The sequence below is a fragment of the Furipterus horrens genome, unplaced genomic scaffold (assembly GCF_987537825.1).
Source record: "Furipterus horrens unplaced genomic scaffold, mFurHor1.1.pri manual_scaffold_1, whole genome shotgun sequence".
In the NCBI taxonomy this organism is placed as follows: domain Eukaryota; kingdom Metazoa; phylum Chordata; class Mammalia; order Chiroptera; family Furipteridae; genus Furipterus; species Furipterus horrens.
In genome coordinates this window covers 37,570,323-37,595,548 of record NW_028327171.1, presented here as the reverse complement: position 1 = coordinate 37,595,548, position 25,226 = coordinate 37,570,323, and the positions used below count along the sequence as shown (strand labels likewise).

The 25,226-nt window shown below is 34.1% G+C and overlaps 1 protein-coding gene across 1 annotated transcript in view; it reads right to left on the bottom strand.

The window, feature by feature from the left end:
- NAALADL2 (N-acetylated alpha-linked acidic dipeptidase like 2) overlaps positions 1 to 25,226 on the bottom strand; it is a 669,716-nt gene that overhangs the window by 530,380 nt on the left and 114,110 nt on the right. Inside the window, exon 2 of the mRNA XM_090276711.1 lies at positions 1,698 to 1,971. Within this exon, the coding sequence (XP_090132837.1) occupies positions 1,698 to 1,971 (274 nt within the window). The remainder of the gene's footprint in view (positions 1 to 1,697; positions 1,972 to 25,226) is intronic.

Below are 25,226 nucleotides of genomic sequence, written 5' to 3'. Positions count from 1 at the left end.
AAAAATCCAATGGGCCCAGTGTTTGATAAAAGGAGGCCCCGCAGATGAAACAGAGGTACAGGTTATAATTTCATGGCTTTTCCATACCACCTCATTCAGGGAATACTGAATGCTTACCACAGAACATTGAAAAGCAAATACATGGGTATGTTTCAAGGACCCACTCAAATTCCTGGAGGTTAGTGGTTTTCTGTTTTGGATGTGCTTTTAGTTAGGGAAAGAGGTGGCTGTGCTGGGATCTAACCAATTGGAACTGAGCGGAGGCTGGAAACGTGTGGGGCTGTGCAGGGGTGGGTGTCTGAGAGAAAACATGTGGGATAACTTTAGAATCTTGACTTGAGACCAAGCTTCTGAACCAAAGAAAGAATGCTGGCAGCCACCCCCCTTTATTTTTATTACTGCACAGGTATGTTTCCATTATTGCCTCCAAGAGATACTATATAGTGGTCAAATCAAATTGCATGAGCCCTATACTAGAAATACTGCAGACATTTAATATTATAGTAACTTTTAATTAGTGATATGGCTTTTCAAGGTTGCGTTTCCATATATAATCCTTGTGCTAAAAGTCAGAGGATAATACAACCCAGGAACAATGTTGAACCACCAGTAAACTGCCTCTCTCCACCACAGTCCCCCCAATATATATACAGTATACCACCTATGGAATAAGGATATATTTTTGCAAAGTAACTTTAAATGATTTGAATATTTCATATATTAAACAGAGTTAATAAGAAGTTAGATTCTTAAAAATCTGTGCCAATAATTAACAATTGGAAACATATTATTTCATTTGTATTAAATCAGGCAATCTACAGTTTTATGAAGACTAATTGTGTCTATTAATTCTTTTACATAGAGCTAGAAAAACTTGCTATTTAAGAAAACTAGTGACCAATTATATATTGTACCTAACTGGTATATTGTCTTTACTATGGCCTAAGGCTCTGTCCTCTCAGATTTACATATACTAGTCAATTTATTCTCATAACAACTTTATGATGTAGAACTATGATCACCCACATTACAGAGATGAGGAAACAGCCCTCCATGGATAAGTGACAGTGGGTAATTGGGCGGCCGAGGTTGAAACTAGTCCATGTGTCTCTAGAAGCCATGCATGTAACAACAATGCCAAAAAACCACCACATAGAAAAGGAAGAGAAAGCAGAAACAAAAACAAACAGCTAACCCAGAAAATAGCAAACAATAATCCACAGCTGGCATTCTAGCTCAGGTGTTTTCCATTAGAAAGCAGAAGTACTATATTTCAAACCTTAAATGTGTGAATGATCACATCAATTTCCTACTCTATTCCTTGTGTGTGTACACTTTCAAAACATGATTGCCTCCATTTCTATTCTTTCTGTCTATATCAATCTGTTAAAATTTGCCATTAAAGACCAAAGAAGGAAATGGACATGAACTATGTGGCTTAAGCAAAATGTGAATGACTCAATCGCATATTCAACGCTTCTGAATTAAATTCTTGTAACATGTTTTCACTTTGAAAATATAACAAGTAAAGTGTCAGGCAATCTGAGTCTTCCTTTCCATTCCCTGGCACCTCCACACTGAGAACGTTTAATGGTTACTTTATCTGGTGCATCTTGCCAGTTAGTTCAATTTAGATGGAAGCTGTTGTTTTCTAATTCTATTTCACTGTAAATGACAGAGACAAAAGGTCATATTACCTCCAGAGTTCCTCTGGCAGAATAGGCTGCGTATGAGTAGAGCAGATCTTGGCTGCTCTGTATTCTGGCATCTTCACTGCAAGGCTGGCCATTAGGAAGAAAGCATTGGCCACTGCTGCTCAGAGTCACCGAGCTGGGAGAAGGGCCTGGCAGATTAAGCAGCACCGAGTAATTTACAAGGTGCACATCTTCAAGGCCCAAAGAAGTCCACTGAGTCTTAATTGTCTTTGAAATTTCTGTGTCATCTTCACTTCTGTACAATTGTACCAAATTTCTGAAAGAAATTTAAAAAAGGACAGCTTTATTCTTTTTAGTAATGACTGTTCAGTGTATGAACAATTATTCATAACTGTGGAGTATGAAAGATGAATGAGATGGAACACTACACAAGACACTCGAGGTTAGGTGGAGGTCATGAACTTTCACAGATATTACACTAAATCAAAACAGAAGGAACTCAGTTCTTAAATTAAGAATGAATCAAAGCATTATGGGACTGCAGAAAAGAGAGTGATTAATGCCAACTAGTTCTTTCATCGGTTCAGTTCCTTTTATCGAAATCAACACAATCCATTTAAAACTCAGTTCCAACACTAGGAGTCATACTGGTTGATACAGTTCTGTATTACAGTTACTATAATTCCATATAAAGCTATGTGATTAATATATAGCTGTTGTGATTTAAAATGATACAGACAGAACTCTTTTTGTTACAAATTACATGCCAAATTACATGATGCTATGATCATAATGAAATGCAATAAAATCAATATATCATAGTAAAACCAACCACAGGTTGTCAGACAAATATAAAATTAATTGTTGTGTGTGCATGCTAAAGTCTCTATATTTATTCCTATACCTGTGCCATAATCCATACTGATAACTATCTATATTTTGTTAATAATATCCTAGAAGCTGGAAAAAATCTGTTAAAATATGTGTAGAACCTAAAACAAAATCAGACATGGGACAAGTATAAAGGACCTATGGACATGGTCAACAGGGTGGGGGCTGACTGCAGTGTCAGGGGCATGGGCAGGGCAGGGGAGAGCCATGGGAGAAAAATTTGGACAAATGTAATTAAACAACAATAAAATTAAATTAAAAAAATAAAATATAATAATCCAATGAAACTTTGTTTTGTTTTGGGCTGGAATGCAAAAGGACTGCCTCTATTTTTGGCAAAAAAAAAAAAAGTATGTTCTTATGAGGATTTTATTACTATTTAAACTATTACTTACATGGCTATTTTGATAACATTGTTATTTTTGCCCATCACATTATTTTTCTCACACATACTTGCTACTTTTTGGACCTTGTTTATTCAAGAAACTCGAAGTAAAACACTTCCAAAAATAGAATAAAAATACACACAATGGAAAAAAATACATACAATGGTATAGGAAGTCAGGACTGGAGACAACAATAGGTCTTATTGACATAGATTGAAAGGCGTTGTAATACTATACAAGGTTCCTGTTGTTTTCTACCCTTTTAAGTCTATTTCTGTTCTTTTAAAAATATGTCTAGTTTGACCAATCATCAGTGCCATGTAAATTTTATGAAAAAGCTGATGAAAGAATCCTATTGTTTTTATTTATATTCTGAATTAAGACTGCGAGTCTGCCATCTATTGTATTTGGTGTATGCGTGTGCATGTCTGTGGTGAGGTGCCATTTTTAAGGTATAATTGACAAGTGAAATTGTATATTTAAAGTGCACAACATGATTTGATATACATGTACATTGAAAAATGATTATCACAATCAATAACATCCATCACCTAACATAGTTGCCTTTGTGTGTATATTTGTGTGTGTATTGTGTGTTGAGAACACATTAGATTTAATCTCTCAGCAAAGTTCAAGTACACAATACAGTGTATTAACTATAGTTATCAAGTTGTACAATTTGATCCTCAACATGTATTAATCTTATAACTGAAGGCTTGTACCCTTTGAGCAACATCACCTCGCTTCCCACAGCCCCCATTTCCTGGCAACTATTTTTCTACTCTGTTTCTATAAGTTCGACTTATTTTCTTTCTCTCTCTCTCTCTTTTTTTTTTTTTTTTTTTTTTGAGATTCTATATATAAGCAATACTAAGCAGTATTTGTACTTCTCAGTCTGGCTTAGTGCACTATTGCACTTATCAAAGTTCCCTCAAAATTCTCCCATGTCAGCATAAACTTTACAAAGGCTGAATAATATTCCATTGTACATATACCCCACTTTTCTTTATCCATTCATCGTCTGAATACAGAGGTTATTTTCATACTTTGGCTACTAATTTCCATTATTTTTGGAATAATGCTGCAATGAAAACAAGAGTGCAGCTATCTCTTCTACATACCAATTTTATTTCCTTTGGATAAATCTAAAAGTGGTATTGCTCCATCATATGCTAGTTCTATTTTCTTTAATTTATTTGAAGAAACTTCATACTGTTTTTCATAAAAGCTGCCCTAGTTTTCCTTTCCACCAACAAGGCACAAAGTTTACCTTTCCTTCCCACCCTCACAGATTTTTGTCTATTGTTTTATTGATAATAGACATCCTAACCCATGTGAGGTGATATTCATTGTGGTTTTGCTTTGCATTCCCTGATGATTAGTGATGCTGAGCACCTTTCATTTATCTGTTAATCACTTGTATATCTTCATTGGAAAATGCCTACTTAGGTCCATTTGGCCATTTTTTAATTGAACTACTTGTGGGGTTTTGCTATTGAATTGTATGAGTTCCTGATATATTTTAGATAAGCCCTTATCAAACATATAGTGTGTAAATGTTTACTTCCATTGCATAGGTGACCTTTTGCTGATTGCTTCTTTGTTGTACAGAAGTCTTTTTTTTTTTTTTTTTACTTTGATGTAGTCCCAGTGTTTATTTTTGCTTTGTTGCTTATACTTTTGTCATCATATCCAAAAAACTATTGCAGAATCAATGTCAAGAAGCATTGCCTTCTATTTTGTTATCCTCTATAAGTATTTCAGTTTCAGGTCTTACATTTAAGTCTTTAATCTATCTCGAGTTTTTTGTGAATAGTGTAAAATAGGAATCCAACGTCATCCTTTTGCATGTGGATATCCAGTCTTTCCCTGCAACATTTATTGAAGAGACTATTTATACCAAGTGTGTGTTCATGGCATTCTTCTCCAAATTAATTGACCATATATACCTTGGCTTATTCCTGGGCTCTCTATTCTGTCCTAGTGATAATTTTTACTAATTTTTAACTGTATTACTTTCCATTATTATTTATCCCCCTTAAACCTCCCTTCCCTCCTGCAATCACCACATTGTTGTCCATGTCCACGAGTTGTTTTTTTTCCCATTTTGCTACATCCCTTCACCACTTAACCCCTCCCCTAGACCTGTCAACCTGCTCTCTATCTATGAGTTTGTCTCTACTTTGCTTGTTAGTTCAGTTTGTTCATTAGATTCCACATACGAGTGAAATCATATGGTATTTTTCTTCCTCTGGGTGGCTTATTTCTCTTAGCATAATGTTCTCCAGGTACATCAATGCTGTCACAAAGGGTAAAATGTCTTCTTTCAACAATCCAATTATTCAGGGCAAAGGACCCGAATAGACACTTCTCCAAAAAGGACATACAGATGCCCATAGACATGTGAAAAGATGTTCAATGTCACTAATCATCAGGGAAATGCAAATTTCAACCACAGTGAGATATCATCTCACACTGGTCAGAATGGCTAATATCAAAAAACAACAAACAATCAAGTGCTGGAAAGCATGTGGACAAAGGGGAACGCTTTTGCACTGTTGGCGAGAATGTAGATTGGCACAGCCACTGTGGAAACAGTATGGAGATACAGTAGTCCCTCTCTATATCACAGTTCACTTATAACAGCCTCACTTCATCGCGGAATTTTTAAAAATATCATATTTAATTATTTACCGTGGATTTTTTGCTATATCGTGGGATTTTGCGGTACTGTATATGTATGTTGTCAAAGTTACATAGGTTTAAGAGTGTAGAATAAACGTAAGGTTCCTACTTCGTGGGGGGGTGTCTAGAACATAATACCCATGATAAATGAAGGAATACTCTACCTCAAATAGTAATGGAACTGCCTTATGACCCAGCAATCACACTTCTGGGAATATAGCCAAAAAAACCCTAAACACTAATTCGAAAGAATATAAGCACCCCTATGTTCATTGCGGTGTTATTTACAATTGTCAAGATATGGATGTAGGCCAAGTGTCCTTCAGTAGATGAATGGATTACACAACTACGGGGCATTTACACAATGGAATACTACTTGGCCATTGCTCTTTTTTTGATCATTGATAACATCTAATAAAACAGATCATTAATCTGTTTTTATGCCAATACCACAATGTTTTGAACACTATACCCTTATAATATAATTTGAAATCAAAAAGTGTGATGATCCCAGCTTTGTTCTTTTTCTTTTTAAGATGACTTTGGGTATTCAGGGTCTTTGCGGCTCATACAAAGTTTAGGATTTTTGTTCCATTCCTGTAAAAAATATTACTGAAATTTTAATAAGAATTCCATTAAAACTGTAAATTGCTTTATATAAGTATGGACATTTTAACAGTATTAATTCTTCTAATACAAGAACAGGAGATATATTTTATTCATTTGTATCTTTTTTACTTTTTTTCCATCAATGTTTATAGTTTTCAGTGTTACAGGTATTTCACTTTCTTGGTTAAATTTATCCCTAAGTATTATATTATTTCTAGAGTTATTGTAAAAGGTATTGAAAAAAATTTTACTATAGTTTGTCATGTGCTGAAACTCAACTAATGTTTATATTGATTGTGTATGTTGTAACTTTACTAAATTCAATTACTAATGCTAATATTTTTTATTGAGACTTTAAGATATTCTGTGTATAAGACAATTCCCTGTGCAAACAAACAAATTTTGCTTTTTCCTTTTCTATAGAAATCTTTTATTTATTTATTTATTTTTGCCTGATTGCTCTGGCTAGAATTTCTGGTAATATGTTGATGAAAGTACAGAGTGAGCATCTTTGTCTTTTTCCTGATGTTAGAGGAAAAGCTTTTAGCTCTTCACTATTGAGTATCATGTGAGCTGTGGCTAGTCATATACATGCATTTAATATTTATATTCATTCTAAAATTAATTTATTGAGAGATTTTATCATGAAGAATGTTAAATCTTGTCATGTACTTTTTCTTCATCTTTTGAGATGATCATGTTATTTTTACCTTTCATTGTGTTAATGAGATGTATCAATTTATTGATTTGCATATTTTAACATTCTTTGCATCCCAGGGATAAATCACATTTGATCAAAGTGTATTTTTTTTTTAATGTGATGTTGAATTCTGTTTGTTAGTATTTGATTGAAGATTTTTACATCTAGGTTCATCAGGAGTATTGACCCATAACTATCTTGGGGTGTTCTTATCTGGTTTTGGTATCAGAATAATGCAGTATTCATAAGACAAGTTTCAAGTTTTTCTGAACAGTAAATAATTGGCATTAATTATCCATTAAATGTTTGGTAGAACTCACCAGTAAACTCAGTCTGGGTTTTCTTTGTTGGGAATTTTTTTTGTATTTCCGATTCAGTCTTCCTTCTAGTTGTAGGTCCTTTCAGATTTTCTGTTTCCTCATGATTCACCCTTAGTAGGTTGTATGTTTTTAAAAATTTATCCATTTCTTCTAGGTTGTCCAATTTATGAAAATATAATTGTTCATAGCAGTCTCTTCCATTCCTTTTTATTTCTATGATGTTAGTTGTCTCACTTTATTTCTGATATGGACTCTTCTATCTTTTTAATCTAACTAAAGGTTTGTCCATTTTCTTTATATTTGAAAAAAAAAAGCTCTTAATTTCATTGATCTTATCTATTGTTTTTCTAGTTTCTATTTTATTTCTGTTCTGATATTTATTTTCTTGCTTCTGCTAAATTTAGGCTTAGTTTATACTTCTTTTTCTAGCTCCTTGAGGTGTAAAGCTAGGTTTCTTATTTGAGATTGTTTTTCTTAATGTAAGCATTTATTTTTATAAACTACCTCATAACTATTTTTGCTTCATCCCATGTTTTGATATGTTGTTTCCATTTTTGTTTTCCTCAAGGTTTTATTTTTAATTTTTCTTATGATATTTTTCCATGACACACTGGTTGTTCAGTAGTATGCTGTTCTATTTCTGCATATTGTTTAATTTTATACTTTCTTTCTGCTCTTGGTTTCTGGTTTCAAAATGCTGTAGTCAGAAAAAATATCTGATATAGTCTCAAAATTCTTAACTTTGTTAAGACTTGTTTTGTGGCCTAACTTATGATCTATCCTTCAGATGTTCTGTGTATGCTTTGATAAATATGTGCTTGCTGCTCTTGGAGAGAATGACTTACATATGTCTGTTAGGTCCATTTGGCCAAAGTATAGTTCGCATCCAATGTTTCCTTATTGATTTTTTCTCTGTATGATAGATCCAATGTTTAAACTGAAGTATCATACTTTTTTTGCACTGGTATCCGTTTCTCCCTTCAGAGCTGTTAATATTTGCTTAAAACTGAGCCTTCAAAGTTGACTGTGTATGTATTTTCAATTATTATATTCTCTTGATGAATCGAGCCCTTTGTAAGTATATAATGATCTTTTTTGTCTCTTTATATTTTTTGACATGTTTATTTTGTCTGATGTAAGATTGCAAAGGTCCTCAGTGGGTAATGCTGTGGTTGTACACAGTATTGGTGAAAGCTGTTGGACCACTGGTGGCAAAGGCTGCTGGGGACTTACTGTCTTTTTTTTCCTCAAAGCCTAAGGGATCCTCTTGGTGCGAGGTCTCATTCCTTTCTTTAGATAGATATGTATATGTGCTTAACAACTCATTAATTAGCTTTGTGAGATTTTTATCTTTATATAATTGGTATCTTCTTGTTTTGTAAAGGTATGTTATCTGTTAGAAATGCCTGGGGCCGTGCACCCCAACCAACCAGTGAGTTTCCCACACACATCTCTCCTTTGCAAACCACTGTGAGGGCTGGACCAACTCCTGTGCTACTCATTATAATTGCAAGGTATCCTTCAGCAATAACAATTAGGAAACTAGCTTATTACTTACGTTCCCTAAAGTGTATAAGACATGGTGGGGGGGGCACACAGTAAAGTCATGAGGAAGGGAGAGAGGGAAAGAGAGTGCGAGCATGAATAGGCCTGGGTTTCTGCTTGTTGGGGTTGAAGATGGCACCTAGGGTGTCATTGGCTCACTCTTACGTTAAATTTAAAACTTAACAGCAGGAAGAGAAAAGACAATTAGTCCAAGTGGTCAGTTATCAGAGTTAACCACTATCTCTAAAATGAAGGAGCCTCAGTAGAGGGAGGCTGCCTGGCTCTTATCTAGTGTGTAGCTGACAATGTGTGTATTAGAGATTGCCGTCTTTGAAGAAGATGTCTCTTTGAAGTGGATGACTCAGAAGTCAAAGTTAAATCAGGAAATTGGGTTATAAATATAAAATAAATTGTTTTCAACTTTATTGATATACCAGACCTGTCCAAAAGATGTCCAGCCATGTAATAGGAAAAATAAAGACGTTTACTGGAGAAGATGCAAGAAAAATTGTACAAAGGACAATGACACTTCGGTCCCCTTCAAAGTAAGCACCTTGGGACTTCACACAGTTCTCCCAATTGCCATCAGATGCCCCATCATATTTTCTTGAATCTTATTGATGGTCTAAAATCTCTTCCCTTTCAAAAGTGATTTTATTTTTGGGAAAAGTCAGAAGTTTCAGGGTGCCAAATCTAGGTTGTAGGAGGGCTGGGTCACCTGGGTCATTTGATGTCTTGCCAAAAATCTCTTCATGAGACTTGATGCATGACTGGACACATTGTCCTGATAAAACTGCCAATCACCAGTTGCCCATAGCTGTGGCCCTTTGAATCATCTAAATAGTTTTTACAGAGGAATGTTCAAGCTTAATGCAAAATTTGATGTAGATTCATTGCTCTACTCACTCAGTCATTTTGAATGTGACGGCCACACAGTACACATGCTCTCTCAACGACATCTACCACCCCCACTGACTAGTGCAGTGAAGTCATCATTGTTAATGCATACACGTTCCAGTCCACTCTCCTTGACTGCCAGGTTACATTGATGTCCCACAAACTGTTTTCATTATATAACAATGGCTGAACTTTTTCCAGACAGACCTCATATATTTGACATGCAACATTGTGTAAGTTTAAAGTGTACAACATGTTGACTTGATACACTTATATGTGGCAAAGTGATTACTACCATAGTATTAACTAACTCCTCTATCACATCATAACTATAAGTTCTTTATTTGTAGTGAATACATTTAAGGTCTACTCTCTTAGCAACTTAGAGCATGTGATATAATTAATCTATGTATTCTTTTGTGTTGTTTTTTTTTTAACTTAGATTTTGGTTTCTGAGGTTTTTCTTGGTTTTAGTTAGGTTATTTAATAAGTTGTGATAGTGGACATCCATATTGTACTCAAAATATCAGGTTAAAAATGTGCCTCTCATTCTCATTTTGTTCGAGTTATTTTATGAATGAGTATCTAATTTTATTAGAAATTCTGAAGCATTTATTTAGACAATCACATTATTCTTTTATTTAATGTGATGGATTACATTAATTGATTTATTTCACATTTACTCAGACTTGCATTCCTAAGATTACCTCTACTTAAAATGCATTATGATTTTTAGCTATTATGATCGAGCTATTTTGTTTACAATTATCACGTCTATTTTTATAAGTGAAGTTGTTATGCATTGTTTTTTCAGGCATAATTTCTGTCTAATTTTGTCTAAAGTTATACAAGCCTCATAAATGAAATAGTGTTCCATTTCTTGATCTGTTTTCTGAGAGAGCTTAAATATGATTATAATTGTTGCAAGATAAAAATTATTCTTAAATTTTAAAAAATGTATATTTCATATTCTTATTATGAAAGAACTATGTATGAACTGCCGATTCCATATTTTAATGCCATAAGAATTTTATTATTTCTTTTCTGAATCACAGATATTTTGCTGCTCCCTGTTCCACCTGCTATTAATCCTTAAAGTTTTAGGTTTCTCATTTTATTATTTGCCATAGTACTTTCCTAAGTTTTGGTTCCCTTGCAGATGTTTTTAGTATGTTGTCAGCCCAGGATATTGGTATTTTCTAGGAGATTTATAATAATGCATACAGGAACTATGTGTTTTTCAGAATATATATTTTAAAATACCAGAAAGGAAGTACACTAATTTGAACACCGAACTCCTGTGTAAAACCTGATTCTTTGTAAGTACTGATTGCTATTTCCATTAAATCCAAGAGGAAAAACTCTGGAAAAGCAACTAAGAATAATGAACTAAGTCCCTCCATCTCCATCAACTTATGATATAGAATTTTATTCAAAATTGATATATAAATTTTTCACATTATCTCTACCTGATAGAGGTTATATAAGACTTGTATATTCTGGTGGTTGACTAAAATTAAAAGAATAAATTTAAGGGAATATTGTACTCTGAAGACATCAATTTTCCAATATAAATACATACTCTAAAAGATGCTGAAGTTTGGTTTACACATGGTTATAAAAAAACTAGTCTGAAAATGATAGAGGATATATTATTCTCTTAATAAATATTTTGTCAAAAGAAATTATTAATATGTTAATAAATCCTTGTTCAAGTCCAATTTTCCTTAGATTATCTTTCAATGCTGTTGCCTTTAAAATTATATTTTAAATTTATCAAATTGTTTACACCAATTTTGCTGCTCCTCCATACCCTGGGGACGGGAGGGGAAGATTAAAAGAGAACACGAGTTCAGTGTTCTGAAATTATACAATCTTTAAATGTAAATTGTTTTAAAGAAATCAGAAGCAACTAAAACAAAGCCTTATTGATATAAATGGTTTGGTCATATGATTATATTCATTAATTATTTCAAATCACTTAGACATTTAAAGTGATTAGATTTTAGCAAGAATTTCCACTTTTCTGAACATTTTTGTTCCACAGTACATGGTTTGGGATAAGGTATAGTGAACAATAGTTCTTTTCTAATTAGGGAGTTTTGCTATATTCAAAAAATGTTAAGTAATTAACTGCAATGTGATCTCAGTTTACTAGTTTCAGAAAAAAGCTGCAAAACTGAAGTGTGTCACTTAAAATCATAAGGTGTTCACTTGATAGAAAAAGAAATGTATTCTGCCTTAATCATTAAAATTAGAGAGTCCATGGGTCCATAGTTTTGGCAGACAAAATAATAAAGTCACGCCTGAGACTTAAATTTTGAAGTAAGTTTGGCATTAGTGTTCTGTTTTCCAGTGGAGACTGGAAATGGGAGGAATTTGGCTTTGCTAGACAAAATTCTGTTTATATCAATGTTCAACACCTGCTACTGGATGAGCCACAGTACAACACTGATGCTAGAATTAAAGGAAGTGATGCATGTAGTATTCCTAGTACCAGGGAGAATGCCAAGATTATTCTGTAAATGAATAGGAAAATAACACATCTAAAGAAACATACTAGCATTACACCAAAAAAAAAATAGCACATTTTCTAATCTCCACTGAGATTTTCTTATGTGTGTATGCAATAACACACACACACACACACACACACACACACTCATACTATATCAGCTGATATTTCTCACATATTAAAAAGGCAAAGCTTCCTTAAGGTTGCTTCTATTTGACTTGGTATCCAACATAGTAAAATAATGAATAATGTACTCTATGTTTGTAGTACAGTTAAAGACTATATCATGAACTGACTTTTTATCTCTTAATTCTGCTTTGGAAATATTAAGACTTAATTGCACAGTAAAATGTTATCACATAAGAGCAAGAAATGAAATAATTAGGAAGGAAAGGGAGCATCCCTTCACCTTCCCCGCCAGCCAACCACGAATGCCATGCCAAATAAAAGCTTGATAAACTACTTCTTATCTTTTTAAATAACATACTAACTCTATATTGTGTATTGACTGTGCACTAAGGGACTGAAAATATTGTGCATAATCATCACACACAAAAATATCCTCATATAACTACTATTACCATTTTAAAGATAAGGAAAATGAGGATCAGGTAATGTAGTAAAGATGTAAAAGGCCCCATTGGAAATAGGTCAGATTTCTACCATACAATATTATACTTTAGATCCCAACTATACTATACTGATGTTTAGAAGGAACAGATTGTCTCTCAAACTTAGATGCTTCCCAAAAGCAATAAAAATGTTGAGTGTTAGAAAGCACTACATCTGGGTAAAATAATTAAGTCTAGTGGTGTTAAGTTGAAGGAAAAAGATCTTCATGCTCATAAGAAAATAAGACAGAGGGAAATCAAAGTGACTAGTTAAAACATATGATAGCCCAAATTCTAATATTTGGGAACCATGTGAACAAGAAAGACAGAATTGCTCCCTTTATATTTCAGTTTTTAAACACTAGCACATAAGTAGATTATCTGAAAGAGATTTTAGCATTCTTTCTCTTTCTGATTAATGGCAACATGGTGCATAGCCATCTGCTATGCAAGTTTATGGAAAGTATGCTGATGGGTTTGGACTTCCAGCTAAGACCCAAGCATAAAGATCAATAAATACTCATTTAATTAATTTGATATTTCTTTCAACTTATATTTTATAAATGTAAAATAAGCTTGATTAAAAACCATGACAAAAAAAAAAGCCAACATATCTGTTACTACGTGACCCAGAAAAAAAACCAAAAACAACAAATAAAAGCAAAGCCCAGTGTTATAATTCCGTATGTTTTATCCTTGTGCATATTTGTATAGGACATAACTTCATCTTTGGTTAATATTGAGTGTATATTAGAATTGCAAGAAAAAATAGTAGTATTCATGATAAAGCATTTTAAAATACATTTTAGAAATAAGAAATATGACTGAATAAAATAAAGGCTATAAAGACATGGAGTCAACACATAATTTACAGAATGTACTAGTCCTGCACAAGAATATTACACTGACTGTAAATAGTGTTTGGCTATTTATATTCTCTTTATGTTTTTCAAAAGTTTCAAAGGGTCATTTTTTAGATTAAGTCCCTTTAATTTATCTAAACTAAATCTAAGAGCAGATTCACAAAATAGACATTTAATCCAATCAATAAGACATAATAAGTCTTCAATTTCATCTCTTTGGTTCTCTAATGCAATGGCATAAACCTGGATGGTATCAAAATTTACAGAGACTCTTGATTTCAAGAGTGTGGGTGAACAGGGGAACACATATTAAACCTGACAACATCAGGGGAAGCCAGCATGGTGGGCCTTACAAACTCAGAGACTGAAAATAACCATATAGGTCTGTCTGAAATGGAAAATTTTTAACTAAAAGTGTATCATGACAGGTAGTCATGTCCTGGGGCAATACCTTCCTTAACAAAAGTCAATCTTTACCTTCACTGAGTTTATGTTCTTTTTGCATCTATCATTACATACCTTTGGAATGTCAGAGTCTTCCCCTTTTTTCAAGATCCCTCAGGGCACAACCTCCCACCAAAACACAAGAGCAGGAAATCCCTCTTTGTTATCTTATTCTTCCACATACTATCTCTGTGTGCTATAAATGTTTATTGTTAACTCTTCTGTACCCAACAATGTAAAAAAAAGTATATGTCTATCCATTTAACTTTATATCCAGTCATATTTCCCCACTTTGCTTTTCTTGCCTTCTTAATCTATCACCAATAATTTCACATAACGCCCCTTTATTCTGATGTATAAAATAAGTGATAAAACTGCTATCTTTCTAAGCATTTTCTCAATTTATTGAGATTTTGCTCCTAGCAATTGTCCTCAGTTTGGCTCAAATACATTAATAAAAATTCTCTACAGGTTTGGATGTTTCTTATGTTGACAAGAATCACTTACTCTGTGATCCAATATTACTTCAGGCATACAAAAGATTACTGAATAAATATAGGGAGAACATTTTCTATTTTAATAAAATCTTAAGAAAAACAACAGATCTCCATTATACTTCAGAATAAGCATATTTACTGAGAATTTTTTAAGTACTCAAAACACTAACATAATTAATTTTCATGGTATCAATACAAAATTCTTAATATATTTTATTATTAAAAAATAAACTTTTAAAGGACAACTAGCCTTACCCTTTTAAACACATCCTGATACTCTACAGTGACTTGCACCTAGTAAATGGTAATTATAACAAATGTTCAGTAAATATTTTTACTAAATTTATATAACTTCAAGTTATAAATATACCTTTATATATTGTAATATAATTTTACAATGATATATAGTTATTTTCATTTATTTTTCAATATAGAAAATTAAATATTGAGTAATACTACAAGATTGACTAAAACAGTGAAGGTAATTATATAGAATGGGGGAATTATTATATTCAAAAATAAAAATATAATCCTTCTGTGACACTGAAAATAGGTTAAGGCTAATTTCACAACTATGAAGATAATGCCTGTCAGAACAATAATCAACATCAGTAAGAATTTAAATGTTACTCATCATCGTTAATCAAGTCTACTTTGCTTCATGGGCAGACTCATTTCAGCACTCAAGAGTAAAATCTTCTCTATTAATTTATACTCATTACATGACAAGCTGCATAAATCATGAGAAAACCAACTGTTAATACACCCAATTTTATGAAATGCATCAAAATCAATTTGTAGACATGTCCGGTTGGTCATTGGAAGTCATGACAGTATGGAAACAAAAATGAAAACTAAATGCTAAGGAGATAGAAAAGAGAGATTTGACAAGGAAAAAATATTTAACATTGTGAAATTTGAACAAGTTGTCATTTAAGTGCTTCATCTCTATTGTATACATCAATTTAAAAAAGAAGAAGAAGAAGAATCTTGTTGCCAGTCAAGAGATTAGCAGCATTAATGTTGGTGTATATCTGACATATACTACTCTTAGTGGCCCAGTATTTAATTTACTGAACCTAATAAATAATCCAGGATAATTAGACAGTTAAGTGTCAACATAAGATTGGGAGAGGATAAGGGGTGGAGGTTCTGGGGGTGGTGAAATCGGACCTTTGGAGGTGTAAAGAAGAAAGTGAGAAGATTCTGGATTTTGGATTCAGCAAAAGAGGGCTTAAATTCTTGTTCTCCAATACAAGCTAGATGACGTTGTACATAGCAATATATTTTGAGCTTCAGTTACAACATTGTAGTATGTTTAATGATAAAATTTAATTTTATTTTTTAAGCATTAAATGAGATATCTCTCTCAAGTACTGAAAAATGGAGTAACAGTGTCTACTTGACTATAAGGACTGCATCAGAATATATACATGAACTTGACTTTGATTCATGATTGGAATTATAAAGCCATATTTGCCATCTTTCCCTTCTTTCTTTTCAAAGAGTTCATGATATCTGAATATATTGACACATGATATTTAAATCAAAATGCCAAATATAAATTTTTATATATTTTTTGTTCTTTATTGCAAGTCATTAACAGTTAAGGATAGGAGCACTGTAGGGAAGTTCAGCTTAGAAGCAATGGTCTCAGATTATTGGGCAAGCAGTCTTCATAGAAATATTAAAATCATCTCCCTTTTAAAACTTTATTTTTTATTATTATGTAAGTAATTATATTTACCGCAGGAAAAGAAAATTAGAAAACACAGGTAAGCAAAAAGTTTAACTAAGGAATTCAAGAAAAGTATCCCAACAGGAAGATACCCTACTGCTAATAAAAGAACTGTATTACCAGTGCCAAAATTGAATTTACAATTAAAATGCTTCTTAAGGTAAATATCCGTAACAGTTGCCTCTACTTCTACTGTCATCATTACCAACATTTTCTAGTATCTGCTTTGCTAATTTTCTGTGTATCTGTTGTTTTACGTAGTTTATATTCATAAGTTCAAATTCCATACACAAAATTTGAAATTATATTAAAATGAGCATAGAAAAGATTTAGAGTAATTCCCAAGGTTTAAGAAAGGAGCTCTAGAAGTTTACCTCTCTGCTCTGAGCCCAGTCAAATAATTGAACCTGGTGAGATGTCTTTCTAGTCCAGTGGTTCTTAAAGTGTGGTCAGAAAAGGCCTGGGGAGTTGCAGAGGCCCTCTCAGTGATCTATGAGATCATCACAGTTCCTTTCATAATAATACTAAGATTTTATTTGCCTTTTTCATTGTGTTGAAATATGAAGTGATGACCCATAAGGAATGGTGGGTAAAACTGCTGGCCTCTTGGCACAAATGAAGGCAGTGGAAACAAACTTCAATAACAGTCATTGAATTCTCTACTATCACCCACTTGCAGGAAAAAGAAAGTCAGTTTTATTCAACACTGAAATATCTGTAACACTTACTGATTTCATTAAATCTCAAACTTGAGCATGTCTTTTTGTCTTTGTTATGAAATGTGAAATGTACATAAAGCACTTTTGCTGCATACGGCAGTGTGATAGTCTGCAGGAAAAAGAGCACTTTAAGTTGTAAGCTGATCTAATTTTTTTTCATGAGATACCATTTTTAGTTGAAATTATTATGGATAGATAAATTATGGTAGATCAGACTTTGATACTTAGGAGACATTTCTCAAAAGTATGTAATAAGTAGCACTTCAAGAAAATAACATGACAGTTATTTTTATATTTAAACTTTGACTATAAATTTGAATTTTGAAAGATTTGCATTTGTCACAGTAAGCTTTACAGGTTTCTAATACACGAAAATATTTTTCATGAGATCAGAGATAATATGAATAAATGTGACTTTTAAAAGTGTTATATAATAGACTGTGCCAAAACCGGGAAAATCTGTATTAGTAAAACAATATTTTATAAATGAGCAATGTTTGGTAAAAAATTATACATGGAGAAAAACAATTAAAATGTAAGCTTGGCCATTTTATTTTAATATAATAAGGTATATAAAGTTTATTGACATGATTTTAGATTTCATATTACAACTATTAAGAAACTACTACTTGTTGAGTTTTGGTATACTTTTGATGACCCATAATTACCTAAAAAGTATTTTAAAATAAATTACCCTTTTCCAACTACTTATGTGAATAAGGCCAGATTATTTTTATATACTTTAAAAAATAACATATTGTGGCAGATTAAATACAGAAGCAGGTATGAGAATCCAGCAGTCTCTTATAAGTCAGACATTAGAGAAATGTGAAAAACAAACAATGCCACTTTTCTAGCTAATTTTTTTCTTTGAAAAACATTTTAATAAATATTTTATTTTGGTTAATACGTTTTTAAATTATTTTACATAAATTAATACATCTTTTAAAAATTTCTCAGTTTTAATCCTAATATAATCAATGGAACCTATATAACTTTCATAAACAGACTGGTAGGAGAGCTAAATAATTTTGAAGATTGAAAAGGAGTAATGAGACCAAAACATTTCAGAACCTCTGCTCTGGTTGGTGTTTAAGAGCAGATGGTAATGAGAGATGGTTGGAAACATCTATAAACACAAACTAATAAGCATTTCTCAGGTTTTGAAACTGGAGATACCAATTAATGAAGGCTGTCAGAGCAAGATGGCAGCATTAAGTTGGGGGAGTAGATCAATCAGCAACATTTCAGAGAATTGTAAATTTTCCAGTATAAACTGAGAAGGTGAACATTTGTTAATCTAGGTGCAGATGTCTTTTTTGTGTGCTGGTGTGAATATGTCTAGTTTCCTAGTATTGGCTGAATATCAGTGATGATAATCCAGTTGATAAAAGCATAAACATAAAGCTAGTATGTCCTGAGACTGTAGAAGAAACAAGAATGTTCGTACTCTCATCACTGAATATCTGCGAGGTGCAGGAAATGTAAAGGCTTGCTCCATTGAGGTAGAATCTGACCAAACCATCTTAATTCATTGTCAAATGGTCAAATTACACTTTATACTGACCCATGCATATTTTCTGGAATTTACCATTGGATTCCTATTCTCCCACTCACACTCATGTAACTACTGTGTAGCACTCACAGTGTGGCTGTTGTGGATAAGTGGATAGACCAACCAGACAAAACTCCCTGATCTCTAGCTAAGTGAGATAGGTTTCAAAAGTTGTAAAGCAAAAATTGAAAGTACAATAGAAATATGCAAATCCATAGTTATAGTTAAAATTTTTATCCAATCCATCTTAGTACCTAAGAGAATAAGTAGAAAAATAATGCAAGAAAATGGATGCTTGAATAAAAATTTTAAAAATTGGCCAGTTTAACACAAATGGGAAACTACACCCAACAATTTTATAAGTGCACAGGTAACATTTACCAGAATTGTCCATATGGCAGGCCATAAAGCAAGTCTTAACAAACTTCATGAAACACGATGGTGGAAGAGTAAGTGGAAGCTACACTAACCTCCGCCCAGAACTAGTCTAGATTTACAGCTTAATTTTGGAGAAATCATCTGGAATAACCAACCAAACACTAGTTGAAGAGAAGTCTTATAACCACGGAGAGACAGAAAAGGCCGCTACATCACAACGTGACGGGTAGGGAGTGCGGAGACTAGGAAGGGCTGGCTGGGCTCACACAGGTGGCAGCTGAAGAGACTGAGAAACAGCTCAGCAGCCAGGGGTTCCCCCTGAAGAGGGCAGGGTCAAAACCCCCAGCTGGGCTTCCCAGCCTACAGCAACAGAGTAGAAAGTAAAATAGTATCCAGCTGGGAAAAGCAAAAAACCATAGGGTTTCTTGCTAGTCGGAGAGAAACAGCTGGAGAAAAAGAGCTCTTAAGCAGATCACATACAAAAATATTTTGGCCCCCACTTACCCTGGGCTTGAGCGGGTGGGGGGGTCAGAGAGGACTGGAGACGCTTGGGGAGTTTGGTGTGGTGGCTTTGAGGGGAGAACTGGAGGAGCAGCCGACTGGGTCCCAGTGCTGACTCATCCCCAGTACTGCAGGCAGACCATTCACCCTCCTCCAAGTGGCGTCAGCCTGAGGGAAAGCAAAAGCCCAGCCTACAGGAATTAAGCTGCCACACCCACAGTCCTTAAGCTTGACAGCTAATCACAGGTTGAATAGATTAAGAACTAAAGAAGATAGACAAAGGCAGTAGATCCCTGGAAGTCTCCAACAGGCTGCCTAGGCCCAGACTGGTACAGAATCTGACGCCACCAGAGGGCAGATCCAGGAAGCGCAGATCATTCTAAGAAGCACCAACAAACAATAGAAGTCACAAAAATGGGGAGACAGAGAAACAACCCTCCATAGAAAGGAAAGGTAGAATCCCCAGAAAGAGTGCTAAATGAAATAGAGGGGAGCCAACTATCAGATATGGAATTGAAAGCATGGATTATGGAGAAGCTCAATTAGCTCAGCAGAAACTACAAAGAATTCCAGGGAAACTACAGGGAACTCCAGAAATACTACAAGGAACTTACTGAGAATTACACCAGCATGGAAAAGGACATAGAAGCTATCAAAAAGAGCCAGGAGGAAATGAAGAATACAATCTCTGAATTGAAGAACACAATAGAAGGAATTAAAAACAGGCTAGAGGAAGCAGAAGATCGGATCAGCGAGCTGGAGGACAATGTAGACAAAAAATCCCAGACAGTGCAACAAAATGAAAAAAGACTGAACAAGAATGAAGAGGCTCTAAGACAGCTGCAGGACAACATGAAATGTAATAATATCCATATCACAGGAATTCCAGAAGGAGAAGAAGAAGAGCAAGGGATAGAAAACCTTCTTGAAAAACTAATGACAGAAAACTTCCCTAACATGAAGAGAGAAAGAATCATGCAAGTCCAGGAAGCACAAAGGGTCCCAATGAAGATGAACCCCAACAGGCCCACTTCAAGACACATCATAATTAAAATGGCCACATTCCAAGACAAAGAGAGAATCCTAAAAGCAGCAAGAGAGAAACAACTAATAACATACAAGGGAGCTCCAGTAAGGCTATCATCATATTTCTCAGCAGAAACACTACAAGCCAGAAGGGAATGGCAAAAAATATGCCAAGCAATGAAAAACAAAGGCCTACAACCAAGAATACTCTACTCAGAAAGACTCTCATTCAAATGGAAGGTGAAATAAGGAGTTTCTAAGACAAAAGAAGGCTAAAAGAATACATCTCCACCAAACCAGCATTGCAAGAGATGCTAAAGGGTCTGCTTTAAGAAGATGAAGAAATAGAGAGAGACAGAGAGGAACACGAGTACAAAGGGGGAAAATGACGATGAAGACATACTGAAATAAAGAAGGAACTTCTACCATTTGCAACAACATGGATGGAACTAGAGAGAATTATACTTAGCGAAATAAGCCAGGCAACGAACGAAAAATACCTTATGCTATCACCTATCATGGGAAACTAATGAACAACACAAACAAATGAGCAAAATTGAACCAGAGGTATGTAAACAAGGAATAAACTAACAGTAACAAAGGGGGAGATGGGAGGGAGAGAAGAGGGTAAGAAGAGGAAGGGTCTAGTCAAAGAACATGTATAAATGACCCATGGACATGGACAACTGGGTGGGGACTGAATGTGGGAGAAAGGGGGACAGGGTGCAGGGAAGCAAGAGTGGGAAAAAGTGGGACAACTGTAATGGAGAAAAAACAAACAAAAATTTTTAGTGAGGGGAAAAATAAAAATATAAAGAATAGAAATGCAAGTTCAGTGAATATTAGAAGGACAAGGATTTTCCTTCACACTGTATATTTTTCTCCCTATCTGATCCCTCCAGAGTTTGGCATTCTGAAGAAGTAAGTAATGACATAGGTTTCTTTGCATAAAACTAATTAGACCAGTTGTTAATAGAGGCTTTTTTGACTAAGACTTTGACTGGAATGTCATGACTAAAGGAGACATGCTTGGGCTCTGGTTGTTACCAAAAAGCACTGAGGAACTGGGATTGACTTTCAAAGGTAATAAAAGCCCACGAGATAAAAGGCCTGGTACCTTGTTTGGATGTGTGGTCCATGGCAATCTTTCCAGGGAAGGAATGAAGGTTGTTTTCCTGAAAGATGACTAGAAGGGACCTTAAGGCACAATGGAAAACCAGAAGGACTTGGAAAAGACAGGTGTTTACTGGCAAGGCTGAATGCCAGGTATGTGGTTCTGCTTCTGTGCCCTGAAGGGCAGACTGAAGGTCACCCTAAATGTTCCTTGCATAAGTTCCAGCAAAGCAGAACTAAAGATCATAAGTGATCATTTTCTGCTCTTGTTGTGTTTATGCAAATGAAGAGGATAAATTAAAAATGGACTTAATGCAGTCTGTTTAATGACAAGGCGGGTAATCTTAGGGAGAAAAATTGTGATTCAAGGAAAATCTCTGCTCAGTGGTAGACTATAAAGTCGTGAAGCTAACCGTCTTTGAGGTTTATCTTCATTTAAAGTTTGTTTTGATTTGAAAATTAAACTATGTCTGTGGTATTATCAAAGATGTTTAATTTACAGGCAAGAAGAATGTCAAATGCCTTGCAACTGGATGTCTTTCCGATAAGACAGTCCTACAGATTTAAAGACTTGTATGTGCGTTGTGTTACATAAATTAACATGTTTTCTGTTTTCAAAGGGTATAAGCCTATGATCTCATTACCTGAGTGATTGTCTATACGTATAGGCCTTACTTAATCCTGTCTGCATCGCTGTCTCCTGAGACTCAATGGTTTGGCTGAACTAAGTGGCTGGGTTGGTGAAGAATGGGGTGGTCTGTGGGCTTCACTTTAAAACTGGTTTCTCTTTTCTGTCCTAATGGCTTGGACAGAAAGAGTCCAGAGGTCTGAGAGGCGGGAAATCTAAACTATTTCCCTCAGCCCAAACTAAGTATAATGGGCAAAAGGGTTTTGGACAGGTGAGATGTACCTGGCACACCTTCCTCCAAAGAAGCCCTTCTTTTCCCTAATGTGGGACACTGAAAAATTAATACCTGCCTTTTGTCATCTAGTGGTTATGGATTGAATGATGCCTTCTAACCTTGTTGCCAAATCCGTTGCCTCCAGAATACAACAAGGATGCCAGCCTGTTAAATCAAGCGTGCCGTTGTCAGGGGACTGCCAACCGACCTGGAGTCTGCATGATTCTTCCCCATGTGGGAAGGCCACCCTTCCCTCCACACCCCCACTATTATTAGGGATTTCTAGACTCAAGGGTAGGTAGGACGATGACCATGTCCAGCTTGAAGCAGCTAGAGGAGCTCAAGACCTTCGCCCATTGTTCTTTATAAGATTATAAAGGGTCTTAATTCTGAGAGGGAGGGATTGTTATTTTTTATTGTTAAAATAATTAATTAATTTTAAAAAAGAAGAAGAAGAAGAATATATGAAAGGGTGAGGCAGGAGAGCTTGTATGTACGACCCATGGGCATGGACTTGGGGAGGGGGATTGTTGGGGGATGGGTGGTGCTGGGTTGAGGGGAGCGAAGGGGAAAAATTGGAACTATTGTAACAATATAATCAACAAAATATACTTATAAAGAGAAACTTCATAACATTAAAATCATATAAAGTATATGCACCTGAACACAGAGGAATTATATTGGAAGTCAATAACACACATATAAGCAGAAAATTCAAATGGCTTAGAAATTAAACAATCCTTCTGACTACCAATTAGTCAAAAATAAAATTTAAGTGAAATATAAAATATTTTAAAATTAATGGTCATGAAAATTTGACTTAGCAGTACTTATGGGAAGTTGCTATCACAATGGTTAGTGGGAAAAAAATTTAAACAAATATATAAGAAGGAAGGCAAAATTTCAATAATTTAGCTTCCAGTTTGAAAAAAATTTTAAACAGCAAAATAAAATTACGTTAAATTAAAAAAAAAGAAAATAATGAAAATATTAATAAAAAATGAAATAGAATGCAAATATACAGAAGGCAATTCCAATGGACTCTTTGATATACATTTTTTATGTAACCCATGAGTTTCTTTATATATTCTTTAATTATTTAGTATGAAGCATTTATATGATACATGAATATTACATAATATATAAAATATATGTTATACTTTTATATAATACATTAATTATATAATATATGAAATAAATACAAAGTGCACATCTTATCTTATAAATTTAGCTTGCAAAGTACTGAAATATATCACAATGATTTCCAGAAATTTGGTGAAGCTACTTATTGAACACAGTTAAATCAACACAGACATTATGCATTTGTATTTTCTCCTTAGTCTCCACCATTTCTATGGGCCTATATACACAAACTGATTCAATTCTTCTTATTAGCCAAAATGTTTAAATTTTGCTAACAAATATAAGCTCCAATAAAGACAAAACCAAGAGATAATATAAGAAAAAAAATGTAAGGGAAATGAACTAATTCTTTAGAGCATGCTACTTCGAACCCTTATTTTAATTATTGGAAATATGGACACAAGCTTATTTTCATATGGGTTCATGGTTGCTCAAGACCACTAATACTTAAACTGGTACATCCTTAAATCTAGACCTCTGACTTTTCTTATAGTCAGTCGCTGCTCTTTTCAGAGCCATAATAATGTTACATAATTATATTGAACTATGTTAACTGTGAGAAATTGATACCAAACAAGCAATGTCTATTAATTGCCATCTTTAGTGTTACTTTCCATGAGTGGCCAGCAGACTATTTTTAGAGACTTTAAAGATATATGTACACATTTCCAAATTAAGTCATACTTTTTGGGAATACTTAAACTAATTTGTGGTGCATGTGAAATTTACAGAACAAAAATTTTTAATTTGAGTCCTAAGCAGGAAAATAGTGAAAAGCAAGGTTGGTTTTTTGCTTGCTATTTCTGGGAAAAAACACACATTTCTGTGAGGTCTACAAACTGCAAATAAACACATGCTGTTGCTGGGCAGGCTTTCCTTAATATTTCTCTCAAAGAACTGAAAAGCCTTAGTTTTATTTTTTTATTTTATTATATTTTTACTATTCTGTACCTCCCTCTGTAGGTTTTGGGTATATGTGCTAAACTGGGCTGTACTTAGAACATAAATAGTCAGAGATAAACAAAGCCAACAAAATCATTCTGGCTTTTAAAATTCAATTATATTGTAAACATAATCTGAAAACAATAATACACAAAGCACCTAAAGTACATGTGAGTCAACATTTTAGATATATTCCAGAGGTTGAAAACTTGTTTCCTTACAAATGAATTTGTTATTCCCATATCCTGTGTTTTACTAACATTTAAAATTGATTGATTTTTAAAAATCCATAATTTCTGCTTCTCCTTTCCCCCACAATTTATTTTCTGGTCCCATGTTTAAATTTGAAAATTGACCAATCACTGGTCTAGAATCCTTGCTTCTCAATACTCTCTTGGATTAGGAGAGTGCGTGGCTATTTTAGGCAGGGCATGGGTACTGCAGTTCACTCTATACCTCAATCCTCAGTAGTCTTGAACTTGACTCACTTTATTTATTTTACATTATCCAGGTGGTCTAAGTAGGCTTTTTTGTTATTTGACTCCTGTTCTTACAATATATACTCTAGAAAGGTAGACATTTTAAGTGGTT